Source organism: Larimichthys crocea, chromosome XII (genome assembly GCF_000972845.2).
Source record: "Larimichthys crocea isolate SSNF chromosome XII, L_crocea_2.0, whole genome shotgun sequence".
NCBI classification, from domain to species: domain Eukaryota; kingdom Metazoa; phylum Chordata; class Actinopteri; family Sciaenidae; genus Larimichthys; species Larimichthys crocea.
Genome location: NC_040022.1, coordinates 12140828 through 12157887, shown reverse-complemented (window position 1 = coordinate 12157887; position 17060 = coordinate 12140828). Strand labels below are relative to the sequence as shown.

Sequence of the window (17060 nt, the reverse complement as noted above, 5' to 3'; positions counted from 1 at the left end):
CTCGCTTTCTTGCTTAGAGTTGAGACTCTATCAATCATAATCTGCCCTAAAAACCACAACATACCTTGGTTTGGATTAAACAAAGCATAGATATTGTTATGTATTATGGGTGTTACCTATTATGGGTGGATTTTGTTACCTTTGGACGCAGCTAGGCTAGCTGTTTCTCTATGTTTCCAGTCTAAGCTGAGCTAACAGGCAGCTGATAGTATTTACAGTACAGAAATATAAGTGGTCTATATCTTCTTATCTAACTCTTGGCAAGCAAGTGAAGCAAAGCAAAATAAATATTTGCCATACTGTCCCTTTTTTTTGCAGTAGTATTAATACTAATAGAGTGATGAACAAAACAATGAAACTAAGTTTTTGGTGTCTGCTCTAAAATCTGGGGGTATGCAAAGATAAACATATATTGTATAATATGTCAATTATATTATATATTACAGATAAGTGTATTATTTGTAAATATTCAGAAAAAAAAGAAGTGTGACATGACAATGACAATTACCAAGGCATAAATAAAGGTGAGATTTTGATTATTTATCATAATTTCATGTTTTTATTTCTACTTGGGAAACAAGTTGGACTAGTTGAAGGGCTAGCCTCAGGCTAAATCTGAAGGATTTAATATAATTAAATGTCAAAATATGGAGACTTTGGAAATATAAATAAAAGTGGTTCCATGTGTAGGTTTGAGCAGGACTTGTTTGACCTACTTTTTGTTTTTTTAAATGTATCTTCCTTGTGTCAGAAGTGGGTGTGTCTCTATAGCTGACGTTTAGACAATGCAGAGAGAGGCACAAAAAGAGGGGCTCTCACTCTATACTATACTACTGTATGGTTCTGTTGTATTCCCTTATCACATGTTTGTTTCCATTTTATTACATCCTGTGATTGAACTAATATACAAAGGCTACACACTGATGCATACATAGCTATCTTATCCCATTTCATGCAATCATATTTTATATCTGTGCTGAAGTCCACGGTCACGGCTGCAGCGTAGGCGTCAAAGTTAACGCCTACATTTAAACAGTATCGGCCCGCCATGTCTCCCTCTTAGTGCGGGAGTGACTCATCTTGTCGTGCTCACACGATCTTCGCCGCTGGCCTCAGCACCGATTGTGTCCGAGAGAGTCTTCACCGAGAGTGCTCGGAGGAGACCGAAGGGGCGCAAACAAACGTTTCCGTATCTACTTTCTCACCGGAAAAACTCACCTAAAAACACTTCAGGTACATTTTCTTTAATGTAGTTTAATGTTGTTTTAGAAATATCATCGAACTGTTGAGCTCAGTTTAATCTAAACCGGTCCATTTTCTCTCTGTCGGCTCTTGTGCATCGTTTTGGGGTGGGAGTCGGTGCTGTGCATGAATGGATGCCTGTGTGTGTTGAACAGTAGTGATGATACACAGGGCCACTGTGCTACACATGCTAATGCACTGCACTTTCACTTGTTGTAGTTACGTGTGATGTGTTGAATGTCTGCTTTGAGTGTGTCGGCGTGTCGGTAGCTGTGGGTTGTTCCACCCTCACGGGAACAGGATGATGTAGTGGTGATGGAGAGCGGCATGGTTGCATCGCACAGGAACCATTTCCTTAAAGCTAAACTGGTTTGGGCAGTGCCACATTCAAACAGGTCCTGGAGATTAGTTAGTGACTTGACTTTGTAGTGAAGGGGGTTGTTCACTTCAAATAACATGTTGTGGACCGTCTGACTGCTTCTCATCGTGTAAACTCGCCGAATTTCGAGGCAAACAACAACGACGTAAGTCATTTATATAACAATGTAACATAACTTGAACGCGAATAGTAGGAAGTGTGACATCTGAGCTAGTCATGGCGCTGCCAGATATAGAATATGGTGTTAGCCAGATAGTTGAGATTTTTAATGCAAACCAAACAAAGCAAAACTCTTCAGGTAAAACAGGTTTGGAGTGTTTTAAAGCTCCTCCTCACAGCCTCGAGTACACAGTAGGCTCCGTACATTACAGCATAGTAGATGATGCTACGTCTCATTAAGCTAATGTACGGTCATTGCTTAATGCGCACGCGCGCGTTTCTTCCCGCCGCACTCGTGCGCGCGTCCGCGTGCTCAATCTTTCACAGTATATAAACTTGTCAGCCTTCACTCCGCCACTGAAACCTGCTCGTTAACGCCTTCCACACATTTTCCCAAACTGTGCTTGACCAGACTCTGCTCCTTAACTTAACTTTGTTTTTAAACGTGTCTTAGCAGAGTTAAAGCATTCTTTACCGAAGAAGAACCCACTGTTAGGCCTCATGTTTGAACAAAGTGTTAAAAGAGTGAAAGAGGTCTGTGAAAGGTCACAGGTCCTGTCTGGTTATTCAGCAAATCAACATTGTCCATGGTGACTAAATATTTGCAGCCTGAGTAATTAAGGCAACAACAAGTGGATTTGGATTGACTCCAGTTTGTGCCTCCCATGGATTACTCAGCATCCAATATTCATCAAAAATACATACCAGGCAATATTTCCAACTGAAGACTAACTGAACTGAAAAAACAAAGTGTTCAGTATTAATGATACTATCGTCCTCAGCATAGTGAAATGAGTTCATTTAATCATTTAAAATGAGACAATAAGTTTGAATTTAATTTCTTACTCTCTAAGGCTAAACTAGAAGCTTGCATTTAATGTATACAGTCACATAATATGCTTATGGAATATGGGTATTAACTGTCTGAATTCTGAATGTGTAAAAAATAGTGTCAAGATATTTTGACTTCACTATGAAACTGAGGTGAAAAACAAAAGTGAAACACGGACCGCAATGGTATTCTTCTTTTCCCCGCTTTCGAGGACTTTCCAAGGACTTCCCAGAAGGTTCTGTGTAATAAACCATCTGGCACATCAAGGCTAGCTCGTTGCCACTGTTTTATTTCATCGTGTACTTTGCTCATGTTATGGTGGCAAATCTGTCTATATTATATGGAGATTATGACCTAAGGCGACCTCGGTGTGTTTTCAGGCCAATCGTAGAGATCGTGGACTAGCGGATCTCTGGGATGTGAACAAACTGATAGAATTATGATCGAACAAATTCCTTCATGTAACTCTCCCTTGTATTGTAAACAGTTGTGTTGTGAGTACTTAAAGTGTCTTTTTAAAATCATGTTATCTTGGAGCTTGTGTTTACAGATACAGAATGGAAACATGAATTGACTATTTCAAATCAGGCTATCATCTACAGAACATTTAAAAAAGATATACAGTATAGATATACCTGTATAGAAGTAGATGGATAAAGAAAAAGTTGCAGGTTCTGTCTTGTGTCATTCATAAATAGATATATCATAACTGGCTAACTGGAAAAAGGAAATACAGCCTCAACTTGAGAATATACATCTTTTTATTGTACAACATTGTGAACATCATATCCTTCAGATGGTCAGAGGAGTCTTCTAGAAACACTTTCAGATCAGTGTTTTTAAATATCTCCTCATCCATACAGTATTTCTGAGTAAAAGCAGGCGCTCTGTGATTGGAATGTAGTGTTCAGTTTAGATGAGATGACGCCGAGTGCCCGTTCCAGACACAGCTCCAGGATATGTATACAACACTTTTAAAGCCAGTGCATGTTGATTAAAACCATGTTAGTTAGACTTTCATTTCAGCACCGGCGACTAACTGCACAGCCGAGCACTCGTTATCACGCCCACACCTCTCTTCTCCATTCTCTTTTCTTGTCTCTTTCAGTTCTCCCTTTCATTTAGTTATATGCATGTGCACACACACACAAATAGCTGTGGTAAGTGAGAAATATGCAGCAATCAATTGCTTGGCTGCATAGAGAGAAAGGGAAAGCAATGTGGACCTCTGGTCCACACAAGCAGAGATTACATGTTGACCTACTTTTTTTTTACAGCTGTAACCGTATGGTTGACATGGCATCAGCCTGTATGTTCATATGCAGCAGCTGTGCGCTACTCTGCCTTTTACAGGACCTCAACACTGCAGGGCTCCGCACACACAAACACACACTGCTCCAGGCGGATGACTGGACAAATCTTTGTAGTGACTGAGCTTCTGTTCCTGACAGACATGTTTTCCGTCTGAGTGGTTGTTGTCTGTTAAGCCAAGATAATTGAGCAGCACAGCAATGACTGAAGGTTTCCATCAGTTTGTATCACGTGTCTACTTCCTACATAGGTTACACATGAGGTAAAGGAGTGAAGGAATCCAGAAACAAACCAAACCAGCAGTGACACTCTCAGATTTCTGTCCAATCAGCTCGCTGCCTGTCTGCAGCTGAAGGTTGAATAATAAATGTTCCTGTCCAACATGCTGCTGATGATAATGGGTATAATGAACCTGTGGTACCATCTACAGGCTTGTCAAAGGATCAGTGTATAGGATTTAGTGGCATCTAGCAGTATTGCTGATTGCAACCCCATCGACTCACCTTATCCTTCCTAGTGTAAAAAACGTATTTAAATTATTATTAAAATCTGGCACATTGGACCTTTTCTAAGTTAAGATGTTTTTAAGCTGGGATTTGGATGTACACAATCAACATCATCAACTGATTGTGAGTCATCTGAGCACAGGGCAGGGTTCTGGGGAAGAAAACGAATCAGGCCAAATGTGAAAACTTTAAAAGCAGTGAGTTCTTTTTTTCTAAAAGGTCTTGAACAGGGATGTCAAACATAACCTTTGGCCCATCTACAGGTCCATTCCAACACACAGGATGTCTTTGCAAAGTGTTTTAATAAACTGCATCGCTTTTCCTGATATGATAGCAGAGTCTGACACAGTTGTGTATAGGGATGGGAATTGATAAGATTTTTACGATTCCGATTCCATTATCGATTCTGCTTAACGATTCGATTCTCTTATCGATTCTCTTATCGATTCTCATTTGGGGAAAAAAAGGAGAACAAACAGTTTGATCAGCATCATCTAGAGGAGGTAGTGAACTGGAGCGAGTACTAGTACAGCTGCCAGCCAGACTCTCTCTCTCGTCATGGTCATCTTCTAAATGTAATGCAGAAGGCATTCATTTAATGTGAACTGTTATAGCATGTTTCACAAAGAAGCACATCACGTTAACATGGTAGGCACTGTGTGGTAGTAACCACAGAGGTGGTCATAGCCTGGCTGCTGCCGCTGCTGCTAGGTTAAGATTCTTCTCCAGTCCGAAGCGTGTCAAAAACACGACATTCATTTAAAAATATTGCATGTTGTGTGCGCAAATGATTATTTTGGTCAATATTGAAATCACGATTATTCAAACGATTAATTTTGAGTTTCACAATGCATTCATTCAGCATTTCTCTCTCTCTCAAAAAACACTTTGATTCTTTATGCAAAATATTCAGATTGAAAATAAATTTGGGCTATAAATATGTACTTTACAGCAGTTTTGCAATGTATAAAGCATTAAATCAATAAAATAAATATACTTTATGGAACATTCAATAAGGCATAGAAAAACATAAATGTATCCAAAATAAACTATGGATCCAGCGCGTGAAATGGAATATATTGCGCATGCGCGTCTCTCATAAATTGTGTAATGAAAAGTGGAAAATAAATCGTTTAAACTTGATTATATGATTTTTAAGATCGTTTGACAACAAACTCGAAATCGTGACCAAAATTCGATTAATTGCAAGTCGCCCTGTTGCCATCTGTTTTGGTAAAATGCAGCCAAACTTCGGGGCGTTTGAACCACGTGGGTGCCATTGTTTGCACTGCACGTGCGAAACTTGCGTACTTTAAGTTATGTGGTGTAATTAGTCGTGCTTGCTGGAATCGAGCTGAATTCTTGCGGAAGTTAGGTGACGTGATTCGTGCTTTCTGGAATCGATAAGAGAATCGTTAGATAAACTGCCGATTCCATGGAATTGAAACACATGTTGAGAACCGGTTCTCGATACCTATCCCTAGTTGTGTATAGTGTTGATTTGTGAGGTTTTGCTTTCTTTCTGTTTAGTCATACAAATAGTGATTGCCTCAAACATTTCTCCGTCATAAGTTCACCAGGGACATGAACTACATCCTACCATCTTTGCGCACACTAACCTGTTCAGTAATAATGATGCACAGCAAGCCGGTCATGAAATAAAGCCACATAGGATGATGCAAGAGAGGTCTTGCATCATCCGGAAGAAGTTTATTTCGTGATAATGACCAGCTCGCTGTACATTATCACGATTATCATGGCTACATGTGAGACGAAAAAAGAGAAACATGTAGTGACACATTATTGATTTTAAAAAGTAATTCATTGCATCTGCTGTGGTCCTCCAGAGTCTGATTGATACTGCATCCATTAGCCAGTCGTTTGTTCGTAGTGTGTTATATAGAAATAGCAGATTGAATGCTCTTTTTCCATCAGTATCGGGTATTAAACAAAGCTGTGGATTAACATGCCTGACTTACGGCTGAGCACAATCTCAGGGAATGTCAATTGTTGACATTCTGTGCACAGATTTGTGGTTCCCTCTTTGTCTAACCAGCATGAACAACACCTGGAGGCTGAAACTGAAGCAGCTAAATGGAATCCAGCCATTGTTAGTTAAATTATTTACAGCTGTGCTTTTCCTGCTGTGCTGTGCTGTGCTGTGTTGCAGGTCGCAAAAATAACAACTTGGAAGAAAATATTTGACGTGAGGAATGACTTCACTGGCTTTTGAAGTTTTGAGTGAGAACAGGGAATGAAATAAAATACCATTACTGTTGGTGTTTACACATCTTCTCCTTACAGTCACAATCTTAAAGTTCTATCCACTTAGATTTCATTCGTTGGGGATCTTTGGGGTATGTACAGTGTCCGTTTCCCTCATTCTAATTACATTGAGCTTCCTCTGTATTTATTCTATCCAGCCTCTTTGTGTAGGGTGTTCCTATATAAGTTTCTTCTAATTGCTTCCTTATGAGCAGTAGCCTGTGAAACCTTAACCACATACTTAGAGTATGGTCTTTTATTACATTTTCCTGTGCTTCCTCAGATTACAGAATACTACAGAACAGTGCAACTGTCTCTTTGAAGACTTACTGGTTCAGTGTGTCAGATTTGAGGTGCTGTATTTATAGAATATGGCATAAATGATAATACTCATAACTATGCTTTCTATTAGGGGTGCACGATAATTATCGGGCCAATAATTACTACTACAGTCCTACACACTGGTCTATCATGCATGCACATCATTATTCTATCAACTCAAACCCTGCCACAAAGACTTTCCATTAGATTTCCCATTACCTCTTCACACTACATTCACTTCCCTAATTAGTCATAATGTAATAAAAGGGCAGCGATCTGTCATGAACCAGCTGCCAGTGAAAAGAAGGGTGTATTCAGACACACTGGCTCTTTTGTACCTTAGATTTCCTGGATACAGTTTGTGGATGTTTGTTTTCGATATTCCGTGTGCCACAGACGCAAAGCAATCATTTACCACCGAGTGTCTGCTGAATCTGGACATTTATCTGTCCGTGTATTTTTAAAAGTTTTTTTCCACCCTGTCTACTTATTAAACCTGCTGTATAACACAGTGTCACTTGATATAACCCAGGATTGAACTCTGAGCAGGTTTTACTCAGTAGGATTCAGTGAGACAACAACATTCCACTGACACATTAAATTACTCCAACATTGTCACACAGAGCGTTCGCACACCGAGTCTCTGCTGGCCTTTAAAACAAAGTGATAGCTATTCTCCACACTCCCTGTCACTCTGTCACTTATTGAATATTTTAAGCTGTCCAGTTTAAGTAGAAGACAAAAATAATAAGAAAAAAAACTAGACACTACTGTCCTAACTCTAATAAATGATTCACATTTGGTTTATACAAATCAAAGGAGTGATATCAATGTTAACATTTTCGTTTGCTTGCGTTACCATAGAGATGGCGGAGGCCCACCAGGCGGTGGCATTCCAGTTCACCATAACACCAGAGGGGATTGACCTGCAGCTGTCCTACCAGGCCCTGAACCAGATCTACCTGTCCGGTGTACGGTCATGGAAGAAACGAGTCAGCCGCATGAGGGTGAGGATGATGGATGATGATGGGGAACTGTTAGAGTGTGTGCACACTACTGTGTGTGTTTGTTTGTTTGTGCGTGTGTATGCAGTGTTGCCATCGTTCAGACCTTCACTAAAAATCTCTAAATTTTGGCATCTGTTCTTTCATTTTTAAAGAAACAGAGGAGAGATCTGGGTTATGCTGAGTCATGGTGTCATTGTTGTCATGGGTAACACTTAAAACACAGATACCACACACTCAGCCACAATTTTCATTGCATACAACGTCTACTGTGCTTCCACCCCTGGTCTCCAGACAGATGCCTCAGTTCTTTGGTTACTTGTCTAAACTTCTGTGTGTGTGATGAGTTGTAGGAGGTGTGTAGGGATGTCATTTGTGTGCTGAGTGCATAGTGTACATTCCTAACTGTACAGGTGACATGTACTGACCTGACTGACTTGCCTTTGCTGTGCCTCTTAAAGATGATTTATGTTGACTGTGTTCAGTCCCGGCGCTAACCAATTTGGTGCCCTAGGCAAGATTTAAGGTGGTGCCCCACTTGCATTGCAGCACTGCCAATTTACATCCAAACACACAAGAAACTGCTAATATAACTTGACTACAGAGAATATAAGATTTTACTACCCACAAAATAAAAACTTTAAGCGGTGGAGGCGACAGGAGAACCGCTTAATGTTGCTGAAGTGGAGATAACTGGTGACTGGGTGGACTTCGGATATGTCAATAGCACATCTGAAGAGAGATAAGGAGTGTGTGAAACTGTTGGGTGTTACAGTCTAATCATAAAAAAAGATGATGCCAAGAATAAAATGAAATAAATAATACAAATGAAAAACCTAAGAGAGGCATGATTTCTCCTATTCTGTATTATGTATCATATATTGCAACTCGAAAAATTTCTAAAGACATTTTGAGTGTGCCTGACTCTGGCCCCATCGCCCCCATGCATTATTACTGACACTGCTCAGCAAATTCAGTATTAATAAATCAAGCTGTGTCATCATTGCCTTTTTAATGGGCTCTTTTTTTGAAGGGACTCTTATTTTGAAAAACTTGTCCTGTGTGTTTGTGTGCGTGCATGTGTGCTTGTTCTCTGTGTTTGTGTGTGTGTCTGTCTGTCTGTCTCTCTATCTATGTGTCTGTGTTTGTGTTTGTGAGAGACAAGGCTAAAATGGCCGACATTAAAAATGTAGTCTTGATAGTGTGATATCATACACAGACTTCAAAAAAGTTAGCCAAAGGCAGGCTTGAGGTTGCCAAGCAACCAGGGTGAGCTGCGGGTCAGAGTAATTAGTCACAGGTGCTGCATGCACTGTGTCTGTCCCACTGAGATGCACAGTATATGTCTGAATGATCCCCCTCGAAGGTGGCCAAAAACAACCTATAAGGTATGCCTCAAACCAAAATCCGAAATAACCAGAAGAATCCTCGTCTCGTGGACCATGTCCTTGCCAAGTTTCAGGCGAAAATTGTATAAACTTTGGCCTCAAGAGTCAGAGAAAGCACAGGTGCTCCCTGCTCCTTCTGGAAAAATCTCTTCTCATAATAACATGGGAGTCTTATGAGGCTGTGGAGGGGGAGTACTCGCTCAATTAGCGCGTAGCGAGCCAAAACTATAACAGAGACAGCTTCAACAGTGTTATCACTGCGACCGCCTCGAATTTTCCTACATTTCTAGCTATAAATGATTTCTGTAGCTTCACATTTGCGGCCACAGTGGCAGTTTACAAACTTATTTTTCGACGACTTTTTCTCTCCCTCTGCACTGTAGTGATGACATCACGCACTCTAGCTCTCCAAAGTTCTCGCAATATACACCCATTCATTTTTTTGGCGTAGTTTTTGGCGACCATTCCCGGCCGAGCCGGTCGTTTTGATACCCGTTTTGTGTATGTGCGACAAAAACTCTGGGAGGAGATGCGAACCGAAAAAACCACGGAAGAAACAGAAGACGAATAATCGGAAGAAGCCCGAGAGGTTTTAAAGAGTGTGCTCTTTCAGGCACACTCAATAATAATAAGCACGGTGGATAACGTATAGTGTGCGCCTTGCATGCACACTCAATGATGTAAAGTTTAACACTATAAACACACTTGAGACAATATGAACTGTAACACAACAAACAACCAGCCTTACAGCTCTGATATATAAAGAGCTGTAAAATGAAAAACATTTTGACTGACTATTACAAGCAGAGCAAACATCAGCTAACCACGTCAATAAAAATGTAGACCGATGAAAACTCCTGCTGAACAGATCTAATCTTTACCAATGAGCCTGAGAAATGTAAGGTGGGAGGAGTTACCTACATTATTATTATTATTATAACAGCTGCTTCTTAACATTACCTGACGTTAAAACAAGCTCACGCTATTTATTGATTATCAAACCGTGTTAGACTAAAAGTTCTGCAACAGACAAATAAATACATGACATCATGTACTACTGTACCTATGTCTTGGTCGCGTTTGTCCTCTTCTTTTTTCTTCTTCCCCGGCACCAGAGAGATTTAGTGTTTTCACATAATTATTGTCAATAACGAGGTGATGTCAGAAAATAGATTATTTAATAGGCTTTGCTGTGCAGTTAAATTAACATATATTTTTTTTATATCAAGAAATAACAGTACCAACGAGTTTTGGTATAAGAAAAGTGAAAGTTTTTTTTTTCTTCCCCCATTTGTGGCGCCCCCTGGCTGTTCTTACTTTCAAACCATCCAAAGAAAAGGAGCATCAGTTTTTATTTTTTCATTTTTTTCACTGGCCTGTTGTAAAAGGAGGGAAGTATTAACATCACAATGTGTCCTGCTTTCTTCTTCTGTGGTAACAGAACCGGGTGATCAAGGGCGTGTACCCTGCCAGCCCTTCCTCCTGGCTCTTTGTCGTCATAGCGATCCTGGCCACCATGTACATGCGCTCGGATCCCAGCATGGGGCTCATCACCAAGATACAGCAACACCTGCCGCTGAGGTACACACACACACACACACACACACACACACACACACACACACACACACACACACACACACACACACACACACACACACACACACACTCTTTAGCTCCTTAAGACAGACGATGCAGCTTAATTTCCTGTGTGTAGATGGAAACTATGGCTTCATGGTTCTTTCTCTGTTACCCTGTTACATAAATCCAACATTACAAACTGGCAGATTTTTGTGTTACATTTTGAGAAGACAGCATTCATTCGGGTCGTCCACTAATCAGATGGTTTTGGGTTCGATCCCCGGCTCCTCCAGTCTGCATGTAGAGGTGTCCTTGTGCAAGATACTGAACCCCAAATTGCTCCTGAAGGCTGTGCCATTGATGTGACTGTGTGCATGTGTGTGTGTTTGAATGGTTAGCTCTTAAAACTGTTGGCACCTTGCATGGCAGCTAATGCCATCAGTGTATGAATGTGTGTTAATGGATGAAGTATATAAGCACTTTGATTGGTCAGAAGACTAGAAAGGAGTTATATAAGTACAGTCCATTTTCCATTTAGGTGTTCACAACAGATTAGTTAATTCATCGTTTAGTTCTCAACTATTAATTTATCATTTTCAGTCTTTTTTTGGGGGGGGGTTCTCTAATTTCATTCGCTCAAATGTAAATATTTTCTACTTTCTTTCATCTTCTATGACAGTAAACTGAATATATATATTTGGGGCGTGAACAAAGCATTTATGCAATTGGAGCTGGGAAAAGAGTTGGGGAAACGTATTCCATACATCCAAACATATTCCTATAAAATTTTCTATGTGCTGTCTTCATTTAAATTAAATTATTTTCTAAGTTTATTAGCTCCAATGTCTAAAAGAATGGTTTGTGTAATAAACAACAGCCAGATATTAGCTTAGATCACTGTTAACAAAATACAATACAAAGAAAAATAACAAATCAAAGCGATTGGCTTATGTATCATTATCAAATATCAATGTCGGCACCAGCTTCATATTTTTAGTGAACTCGCTGCCAGATGAAAATTGAAAGTCAGTCATGTGACTAACAGTCAGGATGAAGAAAGATCTGGGCAGATCCAAACAGACTGACTTCATAGTAAATACAGCAGATGAGTCATTCTGGATTAATGTGGGTGTGATGCCTGAACTCTCCCCTACTATGATACAAGTCTATTCACTAACTCTGGCTGTTGATATTCACAACATTGCTGACTCACTGTCTACATCATAGTCACACACACGCACTCACCTGCCACATTCCTCCATAATAATAAGATGTAGCAGACTCATGTCGCCACTTGAAGTGACAGTTTAAAGGCCAGTCTGCTGACCAGCAACGTGACAACCAGACATGTACCTCTCTTAATGTATACTGGGACGCCTCGCTCTGTTATATCATTTAAACCATTGACGTACTCGTAAAAGACTTTGTCATCCTTTTAAAGTGTTTGTTTGTCCCCCACACCACTGAGTCAACCAGGAACATTCAGCAAAAGAGTGTCTGCTGTGGCAAGTCAGTGATCATGTGTTACAGCAAATCGCTATCTTTTTAATTTAGCGCTCCCAGTTTCAGAGTGTCATCCCCCTGTGGTAAATATGGACAGCTGTGCATGTGTATTTGTTCTGATTACATTACTTATGATCAAAAACGAACAAATCGACAACTTTCAAACATCAAGCAAAGTCAACAACAGCAGACATAGCAGCCAGCTAATGTTACTGACTAGTCCAACAGCAGTCAGCCCAGCTCGGCGTCTGTCTTTCAGCCTTTCATTTCACCAAGCTTTCACCAACCACTTTTCTCTTCTTAGCTTCTTCCATCAGTGTCCTCTTCGGTCTTTTCACCTCTGCCATTATGTCCGTAGAGGCTGCTAAGTCCCAGACCTGTAAACCTCCTTGTCTTCCTGATGGTCCAAAACGACTGTCGTACAAATACTAACACTCCCCTAGTGCTCTGAGAGCACAGTCTGGGCAGCCCAGCTACCAGACTGAGCTAACATTTCCTAACAGCAGCTACAGTTGGCAGCAGTTTACTTTACTGTCCATCAGGAAACTCTGTAAATCACAAAGAGTTGAGGCAGAGCAGCCGGAGGACATCAGAGGGAAAACCAGAAAACATTTTCTTCATAAAATATGATCCAGTTTCAACAAAATCAGTCAGATAGCTGGTGGTGTGTGACTTAGTGCTGTAAAACGTCACATAGTCCTCGTGGTCAATTGTACCTGGAACACAGAGTTAGTGTGAGAACAGATGTACCAATGACAGAGACACCATTCACCTGATTACAAGTCAGTGTAGGGCTGGGTGATGTGGACCAAAAGTCATATCTCGATATTTTCTAGCAGAATGGCGATACACGACATATATCGATATTTCTTCTGTGGCCGGATAATTTCATACGTCTGTTATTAATGGCCTGCTGGTAAATCACACTACACTACAAATCCCACAATGCACTGCAACAGCTGACACACAGGTTAAGACCTGTGCACCACCTCTAACCGCGCTGCTTCGGTTGTTAACACACCAATCAGTGGTCCAGTGTTGACAACTTAGCGACTTTTCAGACCCTCTAGAAATTATTTTTTTCCTAAAAAGCAACCAGCGACAAATCTAATGACTTTTTCTGGAGTTATTGGAGACTCTGACGTAACGACGTCAACGAGCAGTGGGAGACCTGGACAGAGGGAGAGGAGAACTAAAAGCAAACTGGAGGCTCAAGGGAAGAAATGTATAGTCATTTTAATGCAAAATAAACTATATCGAAATGAACGATATGGTCTCGTGCTATATCGCCTTTGAAAATATATCAACATAGATTCAATTATCGATATATCGCCCAGCCCTAAGTCAGTGTCACATCAACATGATTTAAAATCTACTACATTGTTTCTGTTTTCTGCTTATTGCACTTTAAATGCCTTTTTATCCTTTGTATTTGAAGTGTAGTGAGTGAAATGAATATTTCTTTGTCATTGTGTCACATTATGCAGCTTCCTGCTTCGTTTCAGAGTCACTTCCTCTTCGGCCCAGCAGATGTTGCTGTTGCACTTTCATAGTGTTCAAGTGTTTGCTCACGAGTGAAGTTGCATTCATTATTATTCACAGATGTCTTTCTCTCACATTTTGTTCAGAAATCTGTTAGTGAGCACCTTCAGCTAGGAATCATGTACTGTAACAATTTGTCAGATGTGTTTGTGTTTTGTCTCTTCCTTTCAGCTCCAGGTAACATTGAAATGCCTTAAGACGTGCACTAACTGTTCTTTCTCCTCCCTCTGTCCAGTCTCCATGTGTCGCTCAGTGCCCAGGGGCAGACCATGTTATCGGCGCTGGTCTTCAGCACTCTGCTGTGGCTCTCCCTCATCCTCGCGCTCAGATTCTGCCTCAAACTGCTGCTCTCCTACCACCAATGGATGTTTGAGCAGCACGGCCGAGTCTCCAATGTTACCAAAGTCTGGGTGGTACGTTTTTTTTCAGTAGTAGTCTTAACAGTCGTAGTAAATCTTAAATGTTATAATCCCGGTAAAATCTGTTCTGTTGTGTTGTCTTCTGTTTCTCTCAGACTCTGTTGAGGTTATTATCGAGCAGGAAGCCTCTGCTGTACAGTTATCAGACCTCTCTACCTCACCTGCCTGTACCTCCCATCAAAGACACACTGAGCAGGGTGAGTGGACACACACATCATCTACACATGCAGTATAATTTGTGTTAACACCGTGATTTCAGGAGCAGGTTTCGATCGATGCCCTGTGTTCTGTCTCTATCTCAGTACCTGAAGTCAGTGCGCCCCCTGTTGACGGATCCAGAGTTTCAACGAATGACTGAACTGGCCAATCACTTTGAGACTAACCTGGGAAACCGGCTGCAACGTTACCTTAAACTCAAAGCTCTGTGGGCCACCAACTATGTAAGTTTACTCAGTCACACACTAAATTTGATCCCATTAGTCGGATAATCAATTAGTTTATCATTTATATAATTTCTTTTGGCAAAATGCCACAGATTCTTTGCTTTAGCTGCAGCTCAGACAGACAGACAGACAGACAAATTACTTTTTTTTTTTAGCACAGTTAAACATTTGCATAGAAATTAAAAATGTGCAGAGGAATAAAACTATAAAAATTAAATATGTGCAGAGGAATTAAACTATAAAAATTAAATGCGTGCAGAGGAATTAAACTATAAAAATTAAATACGTGCAGAGGAATTAAACTATGAGAACTATGAGCAATATGATTCAAGGTGAGATAGAGGAGGGCTTAACATGCAACATGCCCTGGTGCTCCACAATCCCATTTATTAGTGAGGGTTTGCACAATGCCCTGTGCACACAGACGCATGTCACATTGTCCCTCAGCTCAGTGGATAAAATCCTGTAAATCCAGTCTCAAGAAATAAAGCTTCATATCTCTTTTTTTTTTTATCTCAAAGAATATAGATGACGGGGATTATCAAAACTAAAGGTAGAAGATATGGGATTTTTATCACGTCCCTCTTTGTTAGAACACTTGTTAGTCATGCAGTGACACCGTTGGTGTGATTAAATAGTGTCGACAAGATAGATTAATTTAGGATTCATTCAGTAAAGGTAAATACAACCTTTTTATGAGCATTGTTCAGGTTCGGCGCCTCCTCAGGTTTGTGTACTTTGATTTGTGCACACTAACGTGAGTAATGAAGCCTGGTCCTCCTGATGCATTGCCAACATCTGTGATCAGTACTTCATGTAAATGACTTGTGCTTACTCACATTCCGTTTAAACTCTCAGTACTAAGTGTGAATAGTTTTGTTTTGTCCTCCTTCATATCACCGGAAGCACAACTTGTCCTGTTTTTGGTTCCAGGTGAGTGACTGGTGGGAGGAATACATCTACTTAAGGAGCCGAGGGCCCATCATGGTTAACAGTAACTACTACGGCATGGTAATCAGCTTTTCACAGCTCAGAAAAGATGGAAATAAAGCCAAAAAAGGTTTTACTTTATATTGCGTTATCGCTGCTTTAAAGGACTTCCTGTACGTGACGCCGACACCGGTGCAGGCAGCCAGGGCGGGCAACACCATTACTGCCTTGCTACTCTACCGCCGCAAGGTCAACCGGGAGGAACTCAAACCGGTAAGACCATTCCCATCAGCACCCAGCTATACCGGGTGTTTAGTGCTAATCTGCAAATGGTCCTTCACTGATCACTCTTGAAGGAAAAATCATTGAAGCGGTTAATCAATGATTCTGACTTTTAAACCACATTTGCAATGCTTGGTAAGAAAACGAACTATTTCAGAAACAAATTGTGTTTCTCTTTTAATGTAAAAAAGGGACTTGTTGCTGCAACATTTTTGACCTTTACTGGACTATGGGGATCTTTCATACATGCATGCCCCTGCTCAGGCATTGCATATGATTGATACAGCTTATCATGCATTACTCAGGTTCATCACAAACTGTAAAGCCCTGACGCACCAGGGTGTTTGGATACTCAGCACCCTCTGACCGAAATGTTTTCCAGAATGTTTCAAAACTCAAAGAACTGATCTCTTTGAAGGCTTTTAAATTCATGTTGAAAGACCTAGAGACTGAATCATCGAGGTGTTGTTGTTTTAGCTGATGTTATTGATTTCGTGGCTTGTATCGTACCATTGTAGACTACTCTGTGTTGTAATTTTGTCCGTGTGTGTCTTGTGTTGTTAGTTTGTGCTGCTGACTGTCTTGGCCAGGACTCACTTAAAAAAGAGATTTTTAATCTCAGTGGGACCTTTCCTGGTTAAATGTTAGCATGCTTACAACGCTAACTGTACAATGGAAGTGTCATCGTGAAATCTTAATAATAGATGTGTGTGTGTGTGTGTGTGTGTGTGTGTGTGTGTGTGTGTGGGTGGCAGAGTCGCGTTCCAGGCACTGTCATCCCTCTGTGTGCCGCTCAGTGTGAGAGGATGTTCAACACAACACGCACACCAGGACAGGAGACTGGTAATGCACACACACTCTTCACTGCTACAGATCTGTTATACATCATGTAGTAAAGCTACACTCACTGTACTGCTACAGATGTATAATTTAGCATCACGTTACACTAACGT

General features: G+C 40.6%; 1 protein-coding gene across 2 annotated transcripts in view; it reads left to right on the top strand.

The window, feature by feature from the left end:
- Positions 1–1021: 1021 nt before the first annotated feature.
- Positions 1022–17060, top strand: part of cpt1a2b (carnitine palmitoyltransferase 1A2b) — a 33860-nt gene continuing 17821 nt past the window's right edge. The window contains exons 1-9 of one of the 2 annotated variants that reach the window (XM_019273008.2): positions 1022–1233; positions 7880–8022; positions 10849–10988; positions 14269–14446; positions 14548–14649; positions 14755–14892; positions 15829–15906; positions 15991–16098; positions 16863–16950. In XM_019273008.2, coding sequence (XP_019128553.2) covers positions 7882–8022; positions 10849–10988; positions 14269–14446; positions 14548–14649; positions 14755–14892; positions 15829–15906; positions 15991–16098; positions 16863–16950 — 973 coding nt within the window. In that variant the 5' untranslated portion in view covers positions 1022–1233; positions 7880–7881. Of the gene's footprint in view, positions 1234–1624; positions 1767–7879; positions 8023–10848; positions 10989–14268; positions 14447–14547; positions 14650–14754; positions 14893–15828; positions 15907–15990; positions 16099–16862; positions 16951–17060 lie in introns of those variants that run through there. The other variant, XM_027285241.1, reaches the window with a different exon arrangement.